Genomic DNA, 18,042 nt, shown 5'->3' with positions numbered 1-18,042 from the left:
CGCAACAGTCAATGTCTTTCTCCTTGCTCTCCTCATCGACAATCTGCAATCTGCAATCTGCAAACTGCAAACTGCAAGCCACAGACTGGATCTTTGACCCCATGGTTGTTCCCTCATCCCTTATCAATGTTGCTGTTCTTCTCTCCCTTCTTCCCTTTCTCCGCTTTCCTTTCTATTGCTCATTCTTTCATTCTCACCCTACTTCCTGCCACCCCTTCTTTTACCTTTTTTGTTCCCTGATCATTCTGTACATTCATCTCTTGTGCTGCCCTGTTTCTCTTTATCGCTGCCTCTCTCATGCTCAGTCTTTGATTATGTGGTGCCCACTGCAAATGACTACACACCTCTTCAAGGAGCACTACATCACGAAAAAGTAACATTTAATTTCCAGTTTTGGAACCCTCCCATCACTCATTGATTTTCTCTTTGGTTTTGAGCCTGTATACATAGTACTGTATACATACATAGATACATACATACATGTAACACAAATGACAACAAAACTCCCCAAAACAACAAAAACACAACATTGCAATAGCACAAAGGAACAACATAGCAGAACACAAAACAACACAGTGCAACACAAACACACTTGCATTATTATGATGTTGCTTTATTGTTGTGCTTTGGTTTTGTGCTGCTTTGTTGGGTGGTTGTATTCTTGTTTTGTGTTGCTGTGCTCTCGTATTGTGTTATTGTGTTGTGTTGGTGTACTTTTATTTCTTTGTTGTTGAGTTTGTGTGTTTGTTGTTGTGTTGGTATATTGTATTGTGTATTATGTTGTACTGTGTAACTATATTGATGTTTTGCTCCCGCTGTATAGTTTTCTGTAGAGTTGTACTGTAGTTTTGTAATTTTTCTACAATGTATTGTTGGTTGTTGTGGTATTGTGTTGTGTTAATTTTTACTGCTGCTTAAACATGCATAAATATTCTTACCAGACAACACTACTCCTACAAACTCACTACTTTGATAACATGGTAAAATGTTTCTGCATCAAACACTACATTATAACTAATAAGTGCAAACCTTGCAAAAGGGCTGGCAGACCAGTGCACAATTAAAATTTATAATGCTAAATAATAACAAATGAACATGGAAGGAAAAATATAGGTAAGCCAATATACCTACACTATATTGTCAAGTAAAAATAAGAAACTATTCAATCAAGAAAGAACTTGTTTGAACAAAAAAGTGTTAGACTCATTTCTAAAGACGAAGAGGGGTGGGAGAGTGCCAAGTGTGAAAAAAGTTCAGAACTTGGATGCAGCCAATAAAAAACCATGATTGGTTGTGCACCATTTCCTGTCCTTTTTGGGCCACCAGGCGCACATGCTTTGAGGTTCCACTGCCTACTGTGCTGAACATGTAATGAATCAGTACAAAGTTCTTAGGGCCTAGTTTATGAAGCCAATCAGAAAATTGCTCCTATATGCTCACATCTACATTGGAATCCATTTCTGTGTTTCTTGGAAACAACAGAAAAGTATAGGAACACTCATGGGAAACTTTGACTATCACAGCTTTCCAGGAGTACTCTTATGAACAGAACAATGCATATACATAAATGTAACAGTGTTTATTTGTGCATGCACCGATATGAAACAAAACCAAATTTGCACTCGAAAACCTACACCATTATTAATTTTGGAGGACTTGCATCCCAACATCCACTCTGGATAGTGACTTACCACTGCCCTAGACATTAATATAATTTCAGCTATATCCTTGGTAGGCACGGCGGCACTGAGACACAATTGGCCTATTTAACTGTCCTATTTAACCTTTCAGTAAGGCCATAGTAGATGTAATAGAAAATGCCACAATTGCATGGGAGTTCAATATAATATGTGGTATTTATCAGTATTTACACTACCCGATCGATATATGACAAAAATATGTGGTTTCCAGGAATATCACTGTGCTGTGGCTTGGCTGTAGTTTAAAAGAAACCCAGAGACACATTGCACAGAAAAGAGCCTTCTTCATATTGGAAAACTTATTTTATACATTAATATGTCACCCCTAAAGTGTGCCTTGGAGGCCCACAGGGTAGGGTGCATGATATATAAAAACAAATGGCACCCTCTAAATTTAAAACGTGTACCCTCACAGTTACTGATGGCTTAAACCTATTTCACTGCATTAGACCAGCTGCATTTTCCATAGGAAGGCCTATTTTGTTCAATAAAATATTCAATTTTCGATTTCAATCTGTAAAAATGGTAGCAATGTCTTTCAAAGCTATTTCTTACTCACTTTTCAAAATCTGTTTGAATGGTGAAAGAGATTTTTAATAACTTACGTTTAAAAGTAACTTTGTAAAACATTTGCTTCAAGCAGCCTGAGTTTGGACTACCTCAAACCAGTTCTGTCACTCATTTCAACTCTAGGCATGGAATGTACATCTTTGGTTGGGAGAGTTAACAACAATGGCTCAGAAGGCAATAGTCTGCCTCTGAACACAGGAAGAACAGAGAGTGCCAACTGCTGCCCAATAAGCAGAGATTAGCTAACTGAGAGTGGCAAAGGAGTGGGCAGAAGAAATAGCCTTAGCACTCTCTTTCATCATCTTTATTCGATTACTGAAAAAGAATCATATAAGAGCAATAAAACATGTTAAAATACAATATATCAACTATATATTTCATAAAAATGTATATATACGTTTTGTTACAAATTCATTGAATTGCACCATAGCAGTGCACTGTTTAAAAATTCCCCCACAGAAAAACACACAGTGGGATCAGGCAGAATGCAGAGAAAATAAAAGGCTGGTGTAAATTGACGAACATCTTTAGCTTTTACCTTAGGAAATAAAATATCTACACCTAAAAGGTTTAAAATATTTACAAAAAAGGGTTAAGTGCAGCAGCATCTGAGAGGACATTTCATCACAAGAGCACACTAAAATAAAAAGTCTCAGAGATGGTTTGTCCAATTCCTTCACCTCTCTAGTAGCAGATGCGAAACTCAAAAAACCTCGCCAACCCTACAACTCTCCCCATTTTCCACCAGATATGGAGACAGATATAACTCAGGTCTTCCCAGTGTTTCAGCTGTACTCCTAATGTAACCAATGAATCTTGTACCAAAAATCAAAAGCTAAACAATCAGTAATGCTCTCGCAAATGCACTCAGTTTGTTAATTTCCTCAAACAGCAATACAGAGTAGGAGTGGTGGAAGCTTTATGCGGTCTTCCACAAAACTTAGGCCCAAATCCTCTAGCAAAAAGAACTAGGGACTATCTGGTCCTACAACTAACAATCTCCTACATAAATGATTCTCTTCTTGTTGTAATGTAAACTTGAGTACTACAAATACCCCCATATGGATGTCCCAAAAATCATGATTGGTAAACATTTGAGTTTATACACCTCTAATAATGGTAGAATTGTTTTATTACTGACTCTAGTTGCAAACCCAAATAGGGCCCCCACTGAGTGATTGAAACAGAAACATTGATTGCAGATACAGGGTAATCAGCTGCGATGAGAATCAAAGGTTAAACCTAAGTAAGAGAACCAAATAACTTGTGTAATATTTTGTCCTTTAATTGAAATGAGTTCAGTTTTATGTTGTTGCTTTCCACATGCCATAAAATGTCTTTTTGATAAATTAACTATCAGGTCTAAATCATCCATGATTATACCAAAAGCGTCTATAAGAGCACGAAGGCCATTCAATGTGAGCGACCGCATCATCGGCAGAAAGTAAGACCGGCACCTATTTAGCTTTCACTTTCAGTAAGTCCTTCCTCCATGTAACTAAAAATGATTGAACCCATTCATGTATAAAAGAAATAAAATGGGGCCTAAAACACAACACTGATGGCCACCCCAAATTAGATTTGAAGGTTCCGTACATTCACCCTCTATACCATCTCTAACGTAGGCACTGACCCAAACATGCAGTTTGAAGAAATTCAACTATTTAATAGGGCAGGCCTATCTTGGACAGAATACACCAAAGTATGGAGTGATTTATCCAATAGAAGGCATTACTAAGATCCATAAAAGCAAGGTATAATCAATCAATCAATCCATTTGTAGAGTGCACTACTTACCCATGAGGGTCTCAAGGCGCTAGGGGGGGTGCTGCTACTGTTCAAACAGCCAGTTCTTGAGAAGTTTCCTGAAGGTCAGCAGGTCCTGGGTCTGTCACAGGCAGATGGGGAGGGTGTTCCAAGTCTTGGCTGTGAGGTGGGAGAATGATCTGCTGCCGGCGGTTGCTCGTCGGAAGCAGGGGGCGGTGGTGAGGGCGAGGTCAGTGGAGCGAAGCTGGCTGTTCGGGGTGTAGAAGGTGAGTCGTTCGTTGAGGTACACTGGTCCGGTGTTGTGGAGTGCTTTGTGAGCGTGGGTGAGGAGCTTGAAGGTGATCCTCTTGTTGATGGGGAGCCAGTGTAGGGCTCTCAGGTGGGCTGCGATGTGGCGGGGGATGTTGAGGATGAGGCATGCAGAGGCGTTCTGCGTGCGTTGTAGTCGTTTCTGGAGTTTGGCCGAGGTTCCCGCATAGAGTGCGTTGCCGTAGTCCAGTCTGCTCCTGACGAGGGCCTGGGTGACCTTCCTTCTGGTTCCGGTGGGGATCCACTTGTAGATCTTGCGGAGCATGCGGAGGGTGTTGAAGCAGGAGGAGGAGACGGAGTTGACTTGCTGGGTCACTGACAGCGATGAGTCCAGGATGACCCCCAGGTTGCGTTCATGGTCAGTGGGGTTTGGCGCACGGCGTTCTTTTTTAAGCAATTGTGTACTTCCTTATTAGAAGGTGTATGTTCAAACACTATGTTTGGGTACCAAGGCCTTCTCTAAACTCATACTGCGCAGAACTGAGTATATTGTTTTTATTGATCCAATATTCAATCTTCTGTAAAATAATACACCCCACAATCTTAACCAATGAATCCAGCAGCGATATTGGTCTATAAATTCGAGGATCATTCCCGTTACCTTTTTGAAAAAGAGGTACTATGTGTTACGGTCTGATTTCCCTTACCTGCCCGTGTGCATGGTTCACGCTGTTGTGTGATGTTTTACTGGTGATTTCTCTTTAGGCTTTGCTCTTCTGGGGGGGTCGTTCTTTTGTTTCCTTTCCGCGAGCTGCGGCTTTTCTTTCGCTTTGTTAGCTTAGCCAGTATTGGTTTAGACGGCAGTATGGGGAGTATTAGAGAGCCGCCTCCCTGATCCTTCTTGCTTGGGTTCGCTTCCGGTTTGTGTCCCGGAAGGATTCTGGATGCCGACCTTACTACGGTGCTCCTGCTGAACGGATTGGATTCCTGTTTTTTCGACTTTTCAAGCAGCAATAAGTTCCGGCTGGAACTTTATAAATTCACCCTTCCTTTCACTGGAGTTTAGATTTGGGCAGAGGTGCGACGTGATTCCTAACCTCGTCGTCTGTGATTCTTGTTTTTTCTTTTTTCCAGTGTACTGGATCATTATACAAACAGACTTCCTCCTTATGTTTGGATCTATATTAATAGATTAAAGGGAGGTTTTTGTGACTTTGTGCTTTTTCCCACTCGTATTTTTTCACAGAATATTTCTCCCCTGAACCTTGTGCAGTTTACATCTGTTTTGAGGGTCTCCTTTTCCCTGCTTATATCATACCAAGAAGGAGACTTTTCTGGAGCCTGTGGAGACTGGTCCCTATTCATAAGAGGGTGAGCAGGGGTGTATTAGATGGTTATGATCTGTGTAGTACATTGCCCTGCTTTTAGGGGATTTGTCTTACTGATGTTTGTTTTTTCTTCTTCTGCATAGTGACTCCTTTGGGTCTCATTGGTGTGCCTGAAGTGTTGGTGCAGTCCTGAGAGAAGCAGACTTGTGTCACCACTGCCATCCTTGTATTCTTTTCCTTCCTACCTTACCCCCGGTGCGTTGTCCGCTTGTGCTGTTATCTTTGTAGGCACGTAGGGTCAAGGTACAGGGTGGGTGAATGGGACTCTCTTAGTTCCCGCAGTACCTGTAATCAGTGGCGGCTAGTATTAATGGGCGAAAGGGATGTTTCCTCACTAGCATCCGGGATTAGACGGGAGAGAATGTGTACACATGTGGAGCAGCTTTAAATTAAGCGCTCAGTCACTGCTTCGTGCTATGTTTAATTTCAAAACAAATTATAGTTTTTTTTTTTCTTTTAGGAAGGGGTGCGGTCAGAGACAGTCCTCCTGCACATGTGCTAGCCGGGGGCGAGGGCTATTTCTCGCCCTCGAGGCACACACCAGGAGGGTGATGACAGCATGATGGGAGTGGCCGGAGGAAGTGGTAATGATTGGAATTTCCTGGGAGACTGCAGCATTTAGGACATTAGTAATAATAGGTGCCAATCAAGGAATATTCTTTATATAGATGTCCATCTGTAGCCCATCGGGGCTCAGCGCCTTTTTAGATGGACTATTGATGATGGCTACAGTAACCTACTCAAAGTCAAATCTAATCTCCAAGGGAAAGAATGGAGCTTAAACCATCTCAGCATTCTCAGAATGTTCACCAAAGGAATAAATCTGCCTGAGGTGGTCCAGCCAGTCATCTGGACTCCCTTTATTCATGATGTCCCAGGATCTCCCAGTATCATTGTCCTTACATGTTTGAACACGTCTCTTCAAATTCCTTCTTTGCTTCTCAGATTTCTTTTTCTAATGAATTGGTTATAGTCGAGCCGTGCTGCTGCTACCAACTGCCTGTTCCTAGGCTTACAATTAAGGCCTATGCACAACCTTCTGTTAGCAGCTCTACATGAACTATCAAGCCAACCTGGGTAGAGACTCCTTGCAGGTCTGCAGATACTTTTAATAAGGTCTCTGGTAAAATAGTTACATTTTTCAAAAGTTGGTTGATCTCAGATGGTAGGGAGCTAACAAGCAGTCAATAATCAGACCTAGGTTAGATCCAAACAAAATGGTCAGCACAGATGGAATATTAGCGGTTCGCCAGATTATCCCAAGCCCATTATCCTTTATACCAAAGTCTGTTGCCCCCAAGCACTTACGAAGCAGGGTACTATCAGTTAATCTAAGTTTCAATTCCATAGGATTGTGATCATTATGATAATTTTCCCTTGCTACCCAGGAGTGAAGAATCCGACCCATATCCTCGGTAATAAAAATATAGTCAATTACTGTACCTTGGCCCCAGCCAATGGAGACCCAGCCATGGAAAGCCATGCAGAGTCTGCTTTTGGTGGCCCATTGTGGGCCCCCCAGGGGTTTTGGATGGGTGGGGGGTGCACATGGGGGTACCTTTGGTACCCCCCTACATTGTGATGGACATGATGGCAGCCACCGTGCTGTGCCTGTCACCTTGTGCATGACAATGCACACAGTGCATTCCCAGCATTGTGGCGGGTCGGCTGTCCGGATATCTTTGCAGAAGCGAGGATACCGATTGTAACGCTTGACATTGGGGTATGTTGGTATATAACGCCTCAATGTCAAGCGTTACCAGTATGTTATTCCTAGCATCGAAGGCAGTACCCTCTACCTTTGTGATCATGTCTCCTGTGTCCCGGACAAATGATTCGTATTTTTGGGTCAGGGGGCACAAGAATTTGTCGATATATTTCGACAGAGGCTCTGTACACGAACCTATAGTGGAAATAATCGGTCTCATTGGGGGGTTGACTTCACTTTTGTGGGTCTTTGGCAGACCATACAGAGCCGGGGTGACTGGATTCGTTTTATTTAAGAAAATTAATTCATCTTCACAGATTAATCCTTCTTCGAATGCATTGTTAGTTAATTCTCTTATTCTTGTGGCGAGTCGTTGTAATTCTCTAGGGTGGGCTGGCCTGTAGTGTTCTTCTACACTTAACATTTCCCGTATCTTTATGTCATATTTATTCTTATCGAAGACTGTGATCCCCCCACCTTTGTCACATGGTTTTATTATTAGGGCATTATTTTTCTCAATGTTATTGAGAGCTAGGTTTTCCTGTTTTGTGAGGTTAGGGGTACAATTGGTTTTGTTGTCTTTATGCTTTATTTAGAACAAACAATATACTTTGTATAAATGATGATATTTGTATTGTCTAAATTATTTGGATGTTAAAAAATGTTAAGGATTTGATGAATTACACATAAAAAAAGACTCAAAAAATGATAAATAAGATAAATGTTTTAAATAATTTTGATAAAATCTAAAAAGAAATAAAAAAGATTCAAATGAAAAATATGAGACTGTTATTCCTGCACTAAATGTGAATATTGATTGATAAATTTTGAGAGCGAAGCCTGAAAAGAAACTATGTTCTGACCACGGGGGAATCTTGATAATTGTTGATATATAGTTTTCCTCTCTCTTCCCCGGTCACCAAAATACAGATAGAGGGGGTCCCGTAATTTACATATTGATAATCAAAGGAATAGTGCAGCAGTGCAGGTATCCTAAGAACGTTTTTGCGATTGAACGTACATTTCTACAGAGTTAAATAATTCATCTAAATAATTAAAGTGTCTGAGTGACCGTGTGCTGTGGCCTTCGGATTTCCTATGTTGCCTTTGGTAGAAGACTGAATTGTGAATTTTAATGCATTAGCTACACTTTCGTGGTACATTTGAAAATTACAACTTTTTTAATTGGTATCCAATCACAACTGATAAATTAGAGCAGAAAAATAAGCAATTGTCTTTGGAAACCTTACCTGGCAGAAGTGAGACTTCAATACAAATTGATGCAAATTGCTAGTATTCCTCTGAACAGGTGACAGATATTGAATTATCCGATTTACTATATTTGCGCCAAACAGTGGCAAAGGCATTGGAATTGACAATATACTCCAAGTCAGTTTTAGTGTCAGTGTTATGTTTACCCAGTGCACACACATTGCCATTTAACCTTCTAGGTCACATCAAATGATATCAGAGTGGTCAGTCTTTGTAGACCTCTAACTAGACAAGACAGGCTGGGGGAAAACTATATAAACTTGGCGACAGCGCAATGTGTGTTTGTGGCAAGCGTAAGCAGTCAATCAATGGACCAAATATTGATTCCATAGCCACTCATCATGAAGTGGATCCATGATCTCAAACCTAGAAGTTGTGGATGGAGCTTTCTGAGCTTAGAGAAGTGATCAAAATGATCTGATACTGAACTTTGTACAATATGACTCCACTCCATCACAATCCCCCCCAAATGAACCCAGCAATAATGAAACCTGACTCGGCCTGAAGACGTACTCCCAGAACTCAGCCACAGAGCTGGTCAAGTTGGTGGTATCATTGAGGGTGTAGTTGGAGAAACATCTTTCGGTGTTCCAGCTGTTGTCACAGCTCTGCCACGGGAGATCCTAGGGAAAGATGAGTGTGAAGATTAGACATTTCCTGTGAATCACTGATCGATTTAGGAAGATGAGAATGGCTATTGGTCCGGCTCAGTTATGAGAAAAAGAACAAATATCAAATGGTTGGCATGATCCATCAGATAGAGTCTGAGACACTGAGTCCCAACACAGTGGATGTGACACATGTAGGATATAATCTAGTAGAATGCGGATATGAAGGCTCCTGCCTTTTGTAGCTCATGCTGTCATCCCAGAATTGTTCCTACTGATTCCCAATATCATGCAACAAATTCAGTTTTTGGGGTTAAAAGTGGATGAGCGTAGTAATTCAATACTCAAACACAACTGACTTCGATTGCCAAACTCTCTCATCCCTATTCCTGCAGGAATCAAAGACATTCCATCTCTACCAACAGTGAATATGGCAGTTTAATTCATTCAGACTATCAGCATTTTTAAACTGAGAGCAAACGAGGGACATCATAGTGTTACTGGTCCATGTGCAATTGTTCACTGAGATCATCATTCAATTGTAACAAGAATCCTGTGCACACGTTAAGCCAGGTGTATACATGTATCATGCTTAATCAAAAGAACACAATAGGTAGTAAATGAAACAAAGTGGACACGATAGAAAGTCTTTTTGTTCTTCAAAGGATTATATTTGACCTTCCTTTGTTGAAAGGTAACTTCAAAAGCAAATGACCAACCAACATGTGTTTCGTCAAGCGGGCAAGGAGCCCGTGACTCTTCAGGGCTGTAAGCACAAATGGGGTAACGGTCCGTATAGCCAGTGATATTTCCGACCCGGTGTCTGGGGTCTCCACACTCCACACTTAGACACTTTTCATAGAAAACAGTCAATGTTATCCTATTGAGGAAAATAGTGTTGTTGGTGGGTTTGTTGTAGGAATTGGTATTCTGAGGTTAAACTTAGGGGTCCCCCAGGGTCAAGGATGCACTCTTGTTAATCCCTTAGCGGCACTAGGGCGGCCAGTTGCAGAGTGCTGAGGCCCAATGATATCCAATGGAGGCTAGTGGGCCTCCGGTTGGTGGCTGCTGACAAGCAGGCCACTGGGGTGTGAGAGCAAATCTCCTGGACTTAAGCTCAGGGCAAATGGGGGTTTAGGCCACACAAAATATGCACCCTCCGCGTTACTGGGACGTCCGGGGTCAGAGTGCTGTTTTGCCGTTGGAAGCCCTGTAGCTTTCAATGGGGAGTCTCCAGCTTTCAAAAGCACTGCAGGCTCGGGGAAAAAGCTCTTCTGGGTGCGACCACCAATTGGAGCGGTAAGGTTCGGATGTTGGAGGTTGTTTAGGCACCATCAGTTGGGCCACCCAAGGCCGTGGGGCGTCGGGTGCAAGGGTGATTTCTAGGGTCGTATCTTCTTATCAGCTCCTGGTTGCTGTTGGCGGGACCTTCTGGGTTGAGGCTGCAGGCGTTGGCTGGAGGCTTGAGGCAGGTCAGGGTTTGCCGGATCTCAGGTCAGAATCATCGGGGAGACCTCCTCTTGGTGTTGGGCCACTCGAACTTGGACCGTGGGCATCGGGTGCAGAGTGGTGCAAACTCGCGGATCCTTGAGGAGCTGGAGTCTGTTGTTTGAACAAATCCAGTAATCACGGGAGACAGAGTCTTTGGGATTGAAGGCAGTCAGGTTCTCCGGGTTTCTCAAGGTTGCTGGATGCAGGACACACTGCTGGACACAGTTCAAGGTGGGGGCACGCCGGTATGGCTGGGGCCAAGACAGTGGGCGTCCTCCTATTGTTAGCTTCGGCACAACTTTTCGACCCCTCTTCTTCTTTTCTTCTTGTAGGTTCTTGTCTGAGGAAGCAAGGTTCGGTGGTGCCCCTAAAAATTAGATTTAGGTGTGTTACAGGTAGGTAAAAGGTTAGGACCGATAATTCCCTCCCTTCCCTGGGGTGGGTACACCCCCTATTGTGCCACCCTCCAGTGGGAAGGGGGTGTAAGCCTCACCCTGGGTGGTTGGGTCCCCCATCTGTAAGATGCTTCACCTCGCCTCCCCCACCTGAATGGTGGAGTTGGGAGAAGTGGGCACACCTCTCTTCCTCACTTGTTTTTCCTGCTGGTTCTTACCCCCCAAAGTGAGGGTCAGAACCAGTGGGGACCAGATGCTTGAAGCAGCAAGTGGCCTGGTGAAGCTCACAAAGGCGGCAAGCCTTTGAAGCTTCCCCTTCATGGACCCTGCCCATCCTGGGGGAGGAGGCTTGGCACCTTGTCCCAGGATGTGCAGGATGGCCCCCGAGAGCAGCAGGCCCTCAACCCAGGGGTCTGGGAAACATGTCTGGTGGCGGCAGCTGAAAGCCGCCACTCAGCCTGGATACTAGTGTTAGGTCGTTTTTCAGATGGCATCTCTAAGATGCCTTCTGTGTGCACTTTTCATTAAATCCTACACTGGCATCAGTGTGGGTTTAATGTGCTGAGACCATTATGGTGCTGTGATGTTCGTAATGACAAACTCCCAGCACCATATACTCTTAATGGCAGCACTGCACTTACAATGTCTAAGAATGAACTTAGACACTGTAGGGGTACAGGGCTCATGCACCTGTACCCTCACCACTGGTATAGTGCACACAGCTAGAGGGGTGACTGATCTATGCCAGGGCAGTGGGTTGTAGGCATGGCACACAGGTATGTGTGCCATGTTGACTCTTCACTTTTTTCAGCACCAAGATACGCAGCCTGCAAAGGCAGTGTGTGAGTGTAAAGGTACAGGGCCTCTAATGGTGGCACGATAAGTGCTTCAGCCCTTAGAGGTCTTCCCTGGTCTCAGTGCCCAGGGCACCTGTGGTACCATTTACCAGAGGCTAACCAATGGTCAGAGATGCCAATTGGATACAGTTTTGGGGAAAGAACACGGGCCCGGGGAACCTGATTGACAGGGACTCAGAGCACATCAAGTCAAAGTGCATCAGTAGTCTGGCAAAAAGTGGGGGGGTACTGCAACAGAAACCCAGCTTCTCACAGATACATGAGTGACAATGTCAAATTAAAAATTCTGCTCTAGCTTCACTGACTATAGTGAGAGGGTTCTCGGGAAATCAAAGCCAGAAGGGGTTCCTGAACAGCTACGTTTTAGAATGCTGACTAATCCTCTTCTGGTGGTCAGTTTGTTGGAAACTGACAGGAAAGACATTCCTTCAGCAACAAACTATTCTCCACACATGCTTCCGAAACTGAGCAGAACTCAAGACTCTCTGGGAATGGTATCATCAAGGTGGTACAAAAGGGGGTGGTGATGGACAGAGCATCTGAAGCAATCAAACACTCACACCCAGTCAACAGATCTGGGTTTAATCCATCACCGTTCTTTAGCCCACTCTGCCACCCCGGTTCAGACATGGCCATATGCAAATCAGTCTGACCCTGTGCCTCATGGGAACAGTCCAGCCCGAACTGCCAAGCCATGCCTTCCCTGGACCGGAAACAAGCTTCAGAGGACCGGTTTCTGGCATTACAGCCGTCTTCAGCCAGGCTTGCTTGAATCCAGTGGCAAAGTGAGCAAGGGTCTAACGTCTGAGCATACCCTGCCAACTTATGGCGAACAAAGTGGTACAAAAGGGGGTGGTGATGGACGGAGCATCTGATGGTATCATCAAGTAATAAACTGAAGTTAATGCAGAACCGAGACATGCAAGTCTCATTGAATCAAACATAAGCACTTAACATTAGTTCTGAATTGCACTGGCAACTAGTGCAACTTCACAAGCTAGTGAGTGATATGATCCATAGCCTAGCCTCAGTGTACAAATTGGTTTTCGTGTCTAACCTTGGACTGTGATAGAATGGGGATTAGCTCACTTGGGGAAGAAAAGTAAAATCCAACCGCCGGCAATCATAGAGGACAAACAACGCTGTTTTTGAGCTTGCTTTTAATAATGTATGAATGCCTTAAATGGTGTTGCTGGATGAAGTATGCTTTTAGTGCTTGGATGGTGGTTTACCATGGGTGATGCTTTTTTAATATTCGGCCACTCATACATTATTTAAGTATGGATTTATGATAGAAACCTTCCAAAAAGAGTCAATAATCATGTCCATTAGAATCAGGGCCAGCCCTTGCAAAACCTATTTGCTATCTGGGCAAGTCTCTAAAGTGAACCAACCGTGTTAAGTTGATAAATTGTTGCATTCACAATGCTCTTTGCGATGAGAGACAATTGCTTGCTAATTTCTGGAGTTCTGACTGAAATTTATTGAACGGACTGGAGACAAATGTATGTCTCATTTCATCAGTTTTACCCAGGAAAAGTTCCTATGCCTAATCACAGCAAAATTTATATTGAGAAGCCAGCGTTACTGTCTGCCTCTCCAATAGTTTCCGACAATCTAAGTTCTAAAAGAGCAACTGGGTAAAGCTTTCTAGCAGCTGGAGGCTGTCAAGTGAGAGGTTGAGATAATGGTGACCGCCTTCGAGTTCCTCAGAGGCTTCAGTGTAATTATTTCAAAGTGTAAATCTGGTATTCAGACGAAATTAAGTCAGTGGTGACACTCACTGTGCTGCCATGATGGTCCAGCTCTTCCAGGAGCAGGGGAAATCTTCCAGGATTAATCTTGTCAAGGCTGGTGCTCCTACTTCAAGGGAGAAACTATGAAATGAAATGAAAGCAATCTTATATTGCGCTACTAAGCCCAATGGGCATCAAGGCGCCTACAAAGAAAATCATAAGGACCGGGAACTAGATTACGGGTATGCCCTGGCAAAGAGCCATGTCTTTAATGCCTTCCTAAACGTCAGGACGGAGTGTTGTGTTTTGATTTCAGGGGGAAGGGTGTTCCACAGTTTAGGGGCCAGAGACGAAAAAGCCCTTCCTCCCCATTTAGCTCTCCGAAAACGGGGAACTGCCAGCAAGTTCTGACTAGCTGAGCGGAGATTTCTGCAAGGGGCGTAACGAACCAGCAGAGCCTTCACCCCCCCCCCTGCACCGTCGCCGGACAGGGCCTCATAAGTCAGGCAAAGGGTCTTAAAGGAGATCCTGGCCTGAATCGGGAGCAAGTGCATGCTCTTCCTAGCAGCTGTAGTGGAAGAAAGCCTGGGAACATCGAGCACAAATTTAGCCGCCGCTTTCTGAACAGTCTGCAGGCGTTGCACGAGGCCCTTATTTATGCCGGCATAGAGAGCGTTGCAATAGTCGAGCCGCGAGGCAACCAGTGCAACCACAATCTGTTTGCGAGCTTGCAGGGATAGGTAGTGTTTAATTTTCCTAAGAATCTTAATAATACCCCAGCAGGTAACCACCGTCCTATTTAACTGCTGTGTCATGGAAAGAGAGGGGTCAATCATCACTCCCAGGTTGCGAGCAGAGTCTGTAGGTGTAGGGCAGACTCCGAGAGATGGTGGCCACCATTCAGTTGACCAGATGTCCTTATTTCCGCCAAAAACAAGGACCTCGGTTTTCTCTCCGTTCAGCTTCAGTGAATTGAGAATCATCCACTGGGAAACTGCCTCCATGCAGTTCCTGAAGCTGCGAACGGAGGTACTGACAGAGTGGGAGAGGGACACCATAATCTGGGTGTCATCAGCGTATGATACCACCTCCATCCCATAAGATCTTACTAACCTAGCAAGTGGGGCCACATAGATATTGAAGAGGGTCGGACTTAAAGCCGACCCCTATTACCTAGTGCGCCTAAGAGAGGGGATGTGGTCTACTGGCTAGAGCTGCTGATTTGGGAACCTGCTGACCCATGCTCGAGTCCCAGACTCATTATTCAACTAAACATTGAGAGATTCGGGTAAATCACTTAATCCTTATGTTGTCCCACTTTATGTAAGTGATCTTGAGTTTGTCTCCCAACACCCCGCCGTAGCTGGGTTTGCCATATATAAATAGCAATAAAAATATGTTGAAAGCCACATGTTCAAACAATCTGTGCTTCTCAGTGATTGTCATTTTGAAAGGTGACAAATCCAGCTAGAAAAGTGCAGCTCTACCACCTCCTTTATATTTGCTTCTTACTCAACTGTAATACAAATGAAATGACATGATTAGGTTCTTATCTATCTGTTTTTATTAGGGTTTATCCATTATATATATTATTGCTCATATTTATTATTTTTATTAATTATTTATTGCTCAATATGTTTTCTTTTAATGTATTCCATGTTGTAGTACCTTAATTATTCATACTTTCTCTCTTAAATTAATAAAACAAAAATGAACAAAAAAAAATATTACATTGCAAATGAGCATTTCAACAATAATTTCCTGGTAATGTGGTGTAGCTGCACATTTACAACAGTGAAATAATTCTGTTTTTATTAGGACAGAATGGTCCACCTGTAGTTCTATATGTCCAAACTTGCATTGATCTAGAATGTTCAGACTATTTCTCATAGTCAATAGTCACTTCTTGTTTCTCACTCAACTGTGGGGAACATCTGAAGCCGGTAGCCCACAAAGCATCCACGCAGGAGTTCAGCTTAAACCTGCAGAGCAAGTTTGGAAGTAAAGCAGCTGACCTCTACTAAAATCACAGCCCTACTAGTAGGCAATTTCAGAGACAGATCAGGTCTACCAGGGACCCAAAAACATCAAGTTATGCTTCACATACATCAGCTTTCTTACCAGCAAGGCCATGGAACTCACTGGTGGGTAACTTTAGCTGGACATTTTGGTGGAGTGTCAAGCCAAAGTCTGGAACAAGACCTGAAAATACCCAAACAGCTTGTGTGCAGGAGCTCTACACATAAATGTATTTTTACTGAACCTGCCACTGACTGTGGTGTTACAAACAAGTCACTCCCCTGCACCACTGGTGCTAATATTATGTTAAGTCCTATGGTGGAAAGTACCAGATTTGTCGCCAACTGAGGCAATAGGAACAGATTCCCCCCCAAATAAGCACATAAAACAATCTTAATGGATTTAAGAACTCTTTTTTCCCCTAATACACAAAACAATGTCTAAGGGCTAAAAATATTTCCAGAACCCCACAAAAGTAATTTACACGAAAGAAATCTGGCACAAGAGGAGGAAGGCAGGAAGGTTTGCATGGAATGTAATGGACAATCATTTGGATGGGTCTTTTTTCCCTCTTTTCATAAGTCACATTTTTGGAACGTGAACAGTAACACCAACAATACAGATTGATTCAAGACCATCTATTTGTTGCACTTATCATCCCTTCACAACATGGGTGTTATAGTTGGAAGACACAAATAAAGTTAACACCCAACCTTTGGTGAAAGAAGCTGCCACTTCTCTTGTTAATAAGGCAGTGTCTTTAATTGGGGGATGCAGATTATACTGTTCAATGACACTTCATTTCAGGGATCTCCTCATTCGCAGCCCTTATCAGGACTTTTAGATAAAGGTGTCTGTCCCTGTATGATACTCTCATGTTAAAGAACAGTTGATAAGACATTCTTCAAGGGGCTATTTGGGAATAATGTCACAAACAAACTCAAAACCCAAGCTGTTGGCATAAAACAAAGCAACATTATAGAATGCCCACTGTTTGTGATTGTTAGTGATGCAGGACTGGGCTTTAAGAGAGCTGCTTTTTCTCTACACTGGGTGGCCCCTTTTAAATATACTATTTTGGAACAAAGTTACAAAGTTTTCATTTTACTCAAAATCTTGATCTACTTGCCTCTAGAGTCCTATGGGCGGGCACAATACATGCCCCATAACAATAATAGCAATTTGATGCCACACCCTAGAATGTGACTTTGAAGCCACACCCTTGAATGTTGAGATGCCTAAGATTAACCACATATTTTCAGTTGTTGAACACTTTTTGTTATTATGTCGGTCGTAAAGACTACTACTTACAGCAGTGAAGGAGTTGAAGAGGTAATACAGTGCCCACGCGATGATGACAATATAGTAGATATTCAGCCAGAATGAGAGGACCACAGCAGCCAAGCCCACCCCTGAGAAAAAGGAAGCAGACAGCATATTCAACATTGGAACACGTGATTTCACAAGGGAAGGAACTAAGAAAGGACATGATATCGTAAAAAAAAAAGGAAGCGCTAAAAAAAGGATTTCTAAATGTAATTTAAAATCATGAGAATGAACCCAATCATGAACTGGCATATGTAATCAATGTGTGAAATACGCAAACTTAGAGCTAGGAAATCCTAACTCTAAGTTCCACCTGTATGGGGAGGAAATGACAATAAAGCCCCAAAAGGTGTAACCTAAGAACAAATGTAGATAAAATTGGAATGCTCCATAATTCATGTCTATTTTGATAAATTGTTCCATAGTGTGGTACTTGATGGTATTGTGTAATTACCTTTGGCTGGTGCTGTCCTGAAGGTTATCAAGGCAAAACGTATTCCAGCCCTGACTTATGTGCACAAAATCTTTCCTTCAAGGATATCCTCGAGCCCACATTTTTTACAGTGTACTGCATTTAGAAGAAAATCCACATGGTTTGTATTCACAAATGTACCGATTCACAGAATTGACGACATTTGTGACCGTAAAAAATAATTTTGGTATGTATGAAACCCTAAACTGCAATTCGGTAACACATAACTGAATTGAAATTTCTGTTTGTGACCCAACAGCAATTCGATATTTAGAAGGCGAGTTCCTTCCAAAAAACCAATCAGAATGGAATGTATTAATGTTTTGCGACCGAGTTATAGACGCAAAACAATAATACTTTACCGACTACAAGCATGTAGTGGTAACCCATTCCCATGTGACCACTGTGTCTTCTTACACAAACAAAAAATAAAGAAAGAAAGAAACTTTTCTTTTTAAACACAGTCAGGTTTCCTTAAGGGAAA

General features: G+C 42.8%; 1 protein-coding gene across 1 annotated transcript in view; it reads right to left on the bottom strand.

Annotated features, from left to right (window-relative positions):
- LOC144809515 (sodium- and chloride-dependent GABA transporter 1-like) overlaps positions 1-18,042 on the bottom strand; it is a 357,006-nt gene that overhangs the window by 285,832 nt on the left and 53,132 nt on the right. Inside the window, exons 3-4 of the mRNA XM_078673719.1 lie at positions 17,072-17,172; positions 9,168-9,277 (exon numbers count right to left, since the gene is read on the bottom strand). Coding sequence (XP_078529845.1) covers positions 9,168-9,277; positions 17,072-17,172 — 211 coding nt within the window. The remainder of the gene's footprint in view (positions 1-9,167; positions 9,278-17,071; positions 17,173-18,042) is intronic.

Source organism: Lissotriton helveticus, chromosome 1_1 (genome assembly GCF_964261635.1).
Source record: "Lissotriton helveticus chromosome 1_1, aLisHel1.1, whole genome shotgun sequence".
NCBI classification, from domain to species: domain Eukaryota; kingdom Metazoa; phylum Chordata; class Amphibia; order Caudata; family Salamandridae; genus Lissotriton; species Lissotriton helveticus.
Note: the sequence above shows the minus strand (reverse complement) of the source record. Positions and strands in the feature narration are given on the sequence as shown.